Source organism: Chiloscyllium plagiosum, chromosome 19 (genome assembly GCF_004010195.1).
Source record: "Chiloscyllium plagiosum isolate BGI_BamShark_2017 chromosome 19, ASM401019v2, whole genome shotgun sequence".
In the NCBI taxonomy this organism is placed as follows: domain Eukaryota; kingdom Metazoa; phylum Chordata; class Chondrichthyes; order Orectolobiformes; family Hemiscylliidae; genus Chiloscyllium; species Chiloscyllium plagiosum.
Genome location: NC_057728.1, coordinates 5526691 through 5534789, shown reverse-complemented (window position 1 = coordinate 5534789; position 8099 = coordinate 5526691). Strand labels below are relative to the sequence as shown.

At 45.2% G+C, this 8099-nt stretch overlaps 1 protein-coding gene and 1 long non-coding RNA gene across 10 annotated transcripts in view; one reads left to right on the top strand and one right to left on the bottom strand.

The window, feature by feature from the left end:
- The window catches only part of svopl (SVOP-like), a 158058-nt gene that overhangs the window by 104848 nt on the left and 45111 nt on the right, over positions 1–8099 (bottom strand). The window contains exon 1 of one of the 9 annotated variants that reach the window (XM_043708984.1): positions 7475–7764. The exons of 7 other annotated variants lie outside the window; for them this stretch is intronic. Coding sequence is in view for 1 of the 2 variants with exons in the window: in XM_043708982.1 (XP_043564917.1) it covers positions 7475–7526 (52 nt within the window). In the remaining variant the exon portion in view is untranslated. Of the gene's footprint in view, positions 1–7474; positions 7765–8099 lie in introns of those variants that run through there. One more of the 9 variants, XM_043708982.1, reaches the window with a different exon arrangement.
- Positions 6062–8099, top strand: part of LOC122559482 — an 8225-nt gene continuing 6187 nt past the window's right edge. The window contains exons 1-2 of the long non-coding RNA XR_006314433.1: positions 6062–6733; positions 7102–7287. This is a non-coding gene — a long non-coding RNA (uncharacterized LOC122559482). The remainder of the gene's footprint in view (positions 6734–7101; positions 7288–8099) is intronic.

Here is an 8099-nt window from a genome sequence, read left to right as displayed (position 1 = left end):
AGACACGGCAGTAGGGGTGGCGGAAGTCACTGAGCGTGTGGCATCGGCAATGATGTGAGGGCCGGAAGTGGCTGTGGGAGTGGCCATGATGGGGGCAGAAGTGACATCATCAATCAGCGTGGGGGTGGTAGCTGCATCAGCCACATGGCTAATGGTGTTTCCGAGGCCAGGGGAATCTTCTGGAATGTTTGAGGAGCACCTTGTCTCAGTCAAATCCCTCGAATCCAGCACTACCTTCCTAACCTGCAATCCTCTTCCTGACCTCTCTGCCCCCCACCCCCTCTCTGGCCTATCACCCTCACCCTCACCCCCTTCCAGCTATCGCATTTCCAATGCCCCTCCCCCAAGTCCCTCCTCCCTACCTTTTATCTTAGCCTGCTGGACACTCATTCCTCATTCCTGAAGAAGGGCTTATGTCCGAAACGTCGATTCTCCTGTTCCTTGGATGCTGCCTGACCTGCTGCACTTTTCCGGCAACACATTTTCAGCTCTGATCTCCAGCATCTGCAGTCCTCACTTTCTCCCCTTAGTAAATTTGCAGATGACACTAAGGTCGGTGGAGTTGTGGATAGTAACGAAGGATATTGTAGGTTCCAGAGAGACATAGATAAGCTGCAGAGCTGGGCTAAGAGGTGGCAAATTGACTAAATGCGAAAAGTGTGAGGTGATTCACTTTGGAAGGAGTAACAGGAATGCAGTGTACTTGGCTAATGGTAAGATCCTTGGTAGTGTAGATGAGCGGAGAAATCTCAGTGTCCAGATACATAGATCCTTGAAAATTGCCACCCAGGTTGATAGGGTTGTTAAGAAGGCATACAGTGTGTTAGCTTTTATTGGTAGAGAGATTGGCTTTCGGACCCATGAGGTCATGCTGCAGCTGTACAAAACTCTTGCGTGGCCACATTTAGAGTATGGCGTACAGTTCTGGTCACCGATTATAGGAAGGATGTGGAAGCTTTGGAAAGGGTTCAGAGGAGATTTACTAGGATGTTGCCTGGTATGGAGGGAAGGTCTTACAAGGAAAGGCCGAGGGACTTGAGGTTGTTTTCGTTAGAGAGAAGTTTGAGAGGTGACTTCACTGAGGCATATAAGATAATTAGAGGGTTAGATAGATTGGACAGTGAGAGCCTTTTTCCTCAGATGGCAATGGCTAGCACAAGGGGGACATTGCTTTAAATTGAAGGGTGATAGATGTAGGACAGATGTCAAAGGTAGTTTCTTTACTCAGAAAGTAGTAGGGGCCTGCAACAGTAGTATACTCGCCAACTTTAAGGGCATTTAATTGGTCATTGGATAAGCATATGCACAAGAATGGAATAATGCAGGTCAGATGGGTTTCAGATTGGTTTCACCGGTTGGCGCAACATCGAGAGTCGAAGGGCCTATACTGAGCTGTAATGTTCTATGTTCTAAGGTGCTTCTGTACTCTCATTGTCACCAAACAGATCTGCAGCACTACCGAGTCAATACCATGCCATCAGATTCCAGTGGCTTTCACCATTTGAGAGCTATTCTATGGCTGAGTCGGTCACTCTGGGCTGAAGAAGCCAACATAAAAGACTATTGTCTGTGTGCAGTCAATATCTCCCTGCACTGTGGAGCAGCCTGTAATCTAAACACTCCTTCCTCCTTCATGTTTCTGGGAAATGGAAATAAGATGAAGTCGTCCCTTGGTGAGAGTTGGCTCTGGAAAGAAAACAATCTCACCCTCTCAGAGATTAAGTATTGAGTGAAAAAGCCAATGGATGGCCTTCTCAACTTACCAGTGATTAAAGCCCTTAAAGTGGTTAATTAATGATCATTTAACTGTCAACTCATCACCTCCCCAATCACTTGCCTCCCCAGCAGGCAAGAAAGGGGCTTATTGTTCAGAGTGGGGAAACTACAATGACATTTCCATGAGTTAGTTAATGGGGGCCTCCAATTGCCCCAAGCCGGGGACAGGGAGGATGGTCTTTAAAAGCCATGTCAGTGACTTGACCTCTAGTCTACTCTTCTCCCTGTGACCATTGTGTATTAGAGAGATTTTTTTTAAAATGACTTACTTTCTCACAATATGAAACACAAGGAATAGGCCTTGATTGGCGAACCTTTGGATCAAGACTTATCAGCCTCTGATTGGCTGAGAGATTCTGGTGATCTGGGTTGCCAGTGTTGAGGTATGTGATAGGGCAAAGAACTTACTCTTGCTTTCCTGTCAGCTCTTAATGAACTGGCTTCCCAAGGGGTCCTTCACCTTAAGCTGCCTTATCAAGTCTGCTTCAATGCATAACATTAGTTCCAGTATTGCCTGTTCCCTAGTGGGCTCCACCACAATCTGCTCTAAAAAGCCATCTTGTAGACATTCCGCAAATTCCTTTTCTTGCAATCCACTACCAACCTGATTTTCCCAGTCCACCTGCATTTTGAAATTTCCCATGATCACTGTAACCTTGTCTTTCCTACACATCTTCTCTATCTTCTGTTGGATAGAACATAGAATATGGAACATTACAGAACAGTACAGGCCCTTCAGTCCTTGATGTTGAGCCGACCTGTGAAATGAATCTGATGCCACCTGACCTACACCGTTCCATTATTATCCATATGTATGTCCAATGCCCATGTAAATGCCCTTTATGTCAGCAAGTCCACTATAGTTGCAGGCAGACCGTTCCGTACCCCTACTAATCTCTGTGTAAAGAAACCACCCCTGATATCTGTCCTAAATCTATCACCCCTCAATGTAAAGCTACATCCTCTCGTGTTAGCCTTCACCACCTTCTCTCCAATGAAAACAGCCTCAGTTCCCTCAGCCTTTCCTCATAAGACCTTCCTTCCATACCAGACAACATCCCAGTAAATCTCCTCTGAACCTTTTCCAAAGCTTCCAAATCCTTCCTATAATGCGGTGACCAGGACTGTACGCAATACTCCAGGTGCGGTGTTACCAGTGTCTTGCACAGCTGAAGCATAACTTTGTGGTTCTGAAATTCAACCTCCCTACCAATAAATGCCAACACACCATATGCCTTATTAACAACCCTACAACCTGGGCAGCAACTTTCAGGGATTTATGCATCTGGACATAGAGATCTCCATGTTTATCTATGCTGCCAAGAATTTTACCATTAGCCCAGTACTCTGCATTCCTGATACTTCTTCCAAAGGGAACTACCTCACACTTTTCTGCATTAAACTCCATTTGCCACTTCTCAGCCCAGTTCTGCATCTTGTCTGTACATCCCTCTGTAACCCACAACATCCTTCGGCACTATCCACAACTCTGCCTACCTTTGTGTCATCTGCAAATTTACAAAACCATCCTTCTCTGCCCACATCCAGATGATTTGTAAAAATTACAAACAGCAGTGGCCCCAAAACAGATCCTTGCGGCACACCACTAGTAACTGAACTCCAGGATGAATATTTCCCATGAATCACCACCCTCTGTCTTCTTCCAGCCAGCCAATTTCTGATCCAAACCACTAAATCACCTTCAATCCCAAAACTCTTGTATTTTGTGCAATAGACTACTATGTGGAACCTTATCAAATGCCTTACTGAAATCAATACACAACATCAACCAGTTTACCGTCATCCACCTGTTTTTTCACCTTCTCGAAGAACTCAATTAAGGTTAGTGAGGCAGGACCTACCCCTCACAAAAGCGTGTTGATTATCCCTAATCAAATTATTCCTTTCCAGATGATTATAAATCCTATCTTTTATAACTTTTTCCAACACCTTATCCAAACCTAAGCAAGGCTCACTGGCCTATAATTAATAGAGTTGTCCTGACTCCCATTCTTAAAGAAGGGAACATCATTTGCTATCCTCTAGTCTTGCGCCCCAGCTCCTGACTACCATTTGGAGGCCTGTACACAATCTCCAACTTAGGAGATCCTTAACTCTACCCACAGATTCTACACCAGCTGACCCTACTTAGTTTCTGACTATTGATTAAATTTCATTTCTTACTGATAAGGTAACCACATCCCCTCTGCCCACCTGCCTATCTTTTCCATAGGATGAATAGTCTTGAATATTCAGCTCCCAATCCTGATCCCCTTGCAGCCATGTCTCCATGATGCCCACCAGGTCATACCTGCCAAATTTGATCTGCGCCACAAGCTCATTTACCTTGTTCCTTATACTGCGAGCATTCAGATATAACACCTTCACAGTCTTGTATCAACTGTCCCTCTGCTCATTGGCATTCATTTGTCCAGTGTGCTTGAAGTTTGATTGCTAACCTTTTCCAAACACTGTCCAATTTGTGCCTGTGCTGGAGACTTTAATAACCTCTCCTGAGTTCTGCACTCTCACCTCCTCCTTTAATTCGGATTTTCTAATTTCCCCTATAACTGACCCCATTCCCCATCCCCGCCCACCCCCAACTTAGTTTAAACCCCTGTCTACAGCCCTAGTTATGCGATTCACTTGGACTCTGGTCCCAACATGGTTCAGATGAAGACCATCCTATCACAATAGGTCCCTTCTTCCCCAATGTTGATGCCAATGTTCCATGAATACCAATCCATTTCTCTCTCAGTAATCTCTGAGCCACGCATTTACCTGCTTAATCTTATTGAGCCTGTGCCAATTAGCTTGTGGCTCAGATAGTAATCCAGAGATTATTACTGTTTTGATTCTGCTTTTTAATTTAGCTCCTGGTAAATCTTTTTTTTTTACACTTTCCAGTTTACATCCTTCTTATAGCAGGAGACCAGAATTGTATGGAATACACCAAGTGTGGCCTTACCAATGTCTTCTATGGCCATAACATGATGTCCCAACTTCTGTACTCAATGCTCTGACCAATGAACGCAACCATGCCAAACACCTCCTTTCTGTCTACCTGTGACACCACTTTCAAGAAACTGTGTACCTCCATTCCTCCGTTTCTCTGTTCGGCAAAACAGACATCTTTCATGAACTATATTAACCAGATGTTCTACAATGCCTGGGGTAGTATCAAGAAATATTTTTAATATTCAGCACCTACCAAATAATTCTGAGTAGTCTGTACAAACGTTAGCACATATAGAAAACTCTGACAGTAAATTCACAACCACCTGATGAAGGAGCAGCGCTCTGAAAGCTAGTGCTTTCAATTAAACCTGTTGGACAATAATTCGGTGTTGTGTGACTTTTAACTTTGAAATTTAGCAGCAGCCAGGAAAAATAAGTCAGCAATGGACATTCAAGTAGATCATGAGTTCCTTAAGTGGTCCCGGTGGGAGGGGAGGTCAAATTTACAGCTGTCTGAGGTTAAGAGAAGGTATTCAGAGAGGTGTAGCTTCCTAAAACAGCAGCATCAGGTTCAACTCACACACAGGCAGGTATTGTCATCCAGTTCATCTACATGCTAGTGGTCATTAGATGTATACACGCTAACTATCCTACCAAGATGGCAGCCAGGCACACTTTATATCGAAAGTGTGCACGCATACAGGACACAATTTTGAAAGATAGTAGAAGATTAACTCTGGAAGACGGATGCTGACGAGCCCAATTTCTTTGCTCAAGTTCAGTCCCTTTCGATGACTGGACTTCAACATTTTTGATTGACTGTGAAGTGTTTTGGAACCCCCTGACATTGGGAGAGGTGCTATAGAAATGTAAGTCTTGCTTTTTGTGCAGGGTACCTCAATCTTGAGAAACAACAGCAACAACGCATGCAATTCGCTGCTGGACAATGAATCAAACAGACCTGTGCAGTAGGTCAACTAGGACCTTCACTAACCGGCCTGTCTTCATTGTTGGAATGAACTCAGCCGTGAAGATGTGGGCTGACGTCCAGAGATTAGCTCACCCTTTCACTAACTTGAAAAGCTGTCGTGGATTCAATTCATTTTGTTAACTGAGAGGCAGGTTTGCCATTGCAAGTGACTTTACATCCGGGGAACCCTGAGCTTCAGAAAGTTAAAAAAAAGGTGTACAAGAAAAACAACTGCTCGTCAAAAACATTAATGGTTGGAGTTGTAAATAATAAAAACTTTAATGCACAGGATGCCTGAATGTTCACCCTCCTCCTCTTCCTCCAGTGTACTGTGAATGCAGGGTCTGCCATCTACAAAATGCACTGGAGCAATTCGGCAAGGTTTCTCAAAGAGCAATGTCCAAACTCTCAACCTGCGTCATACAGAGGCAACAGACAGCCAACTCCAAGTCACACACATGGCATCAACTGTTTTTTTTGTTTCCTTACTCTCGCTGGATTAAATTCCTTCCTGCTGAACACGACACGTGCTGCAGTCTTACAAAAGGCTGCCTCACCACCATCCAAGGGGCAATTAAGGGATGGGCAATAAGTGACAGCCTGTGCCCACCACCTGTGAATGAATTCCATGAAGGGGAGGAATTAAAAAAAAAAATGTTTTTCAAAAGGAATGGAACAGTGGCCACAAATTGTCTGTGGGAACAATACAAGAAGTAAATCGTGGTGTTTGATGCCTTAATTAGTGTTCTAACATGGAGGGTGCGGACTGTTTAGGAAACAAAGTAGACACTGTTACACATCCAACGCCACAGACGGATTACTCAAATTATTGGAAAATTAGGTCACAGCAACTGCAGAGGCTGCCAGATCTGATTTCCTGCTCCTCTCGGCTCATGGTCTCGCCCACTGCAGGTGAAGGGAGAAAGCTGGTCACCCTCCAGGATAAAGAGAAATTACAAAGAGAGGGAGGCCCTGGCTGGGGAATACCTGAACAATCGAGCATCAGGAGACCACAGCTCCAGACTATGGGTAAAATAATGAGCGGTGTGGTTGGGGGGTGTGGGGGGGGGGGGTGGCGGCAGGTAATAATTACACAACTTTCTGAAAGAATCAGTGAGTGTCAAGTGTTGACCTCTTCCATATTGTACAACTTTCTGAACAAATGGTGCTCCTTTCTGGGCCGTTGACTTACATTAACCACATTTTCTTCATTGTAAGTTAGTGAGAGCATGTGATTTATTTAAGTCAAAACAGGGCGAGAAATCCTAACTCCTTGATGAGCCCTGCTGTATGAAAAGTATTGTTGCTTTGAATTGCTGGAACGGAGGTAGCTGAGCAGTTAAACTATCCCTACGAAATGTTCCAAACCTTGAAATATGCCTTTATGCCCTTGTCAGGCGGTTCCAAGAATAAACTCGACCTGCCCTCCAGCTTCCTGCAGCACCTGCACTGCTTTCAAAACAAATACAGATACAGCGTCAGCAACAGAGTGAGAGCACTCTCGGGGGTTCCAAAGCCTGGTCCGATGTGATACTTGCTCTATGAAGTTTGACTGTCTCGGTCTATTCTTTTACAAGATACAGGTAGGTGCTCGGTTTACCTGTCCTCTCTACTGCTGCCGGTGAATCTCCCTGATAAACCCCATTCCCTTGTTCCAACACAGCACAGTGCCAGCCTTGCCCTCACCCGATGCTCTTTTACACAATTCCCGTGACCCACAGTGTAAGGTGCGAGAGCATCCTTGGTGATCACACTTCACGTTCACAATACCTCGAGTCTTTTGGTTGGTGAACTCCTGATATTGCTTCCTCGACATCTCCATAATTCCCTTCTGTGCCACTCAAGAGTCAGCTGAGAGTGAGCACCCAAAACAAAGCTGATTGGCTGGCTGCTGCAGCTCTGTTCCTAATGTAGAGCATGAGCCAAAGAGGGGAATTTGAGGTGGAAATATAAGGCTGTCTCATATTTGTAAAAAGGGAGACTATGAGCAGAAGGAATGACTTTTGTAGTCAGCAAGACCCCGACTACTGCACCTAACATATACATCCCAGAACACTATGGGCAATTTAGCACGGCTAATACACCTGACCTGTACATCTTTTAACTGTGGGAGGAAACCGGAGCACCCGGAGGAAACCCACGCAAACACGGGGAGAATGTGCAAACTCCACACAGTCACCCATGGGTGGAATCAAACCTGGGTCACTGGTGTTGTGAGGCAGCAGTGCCGGGGATTTGGATGGGGTACAGAGTGATTGAGAGGGTGGGGAGCTTGATGTTGTACAGAGAGCGTGTGAGAGTGGGGCGTTGGATGGGGTAGAGTGTGTGTGAGAGGGTGGGGAGTTGGATGGGGTACAGTGTGTGTGTGTGTGAGGGTGGGGAATAGGATGGGGTA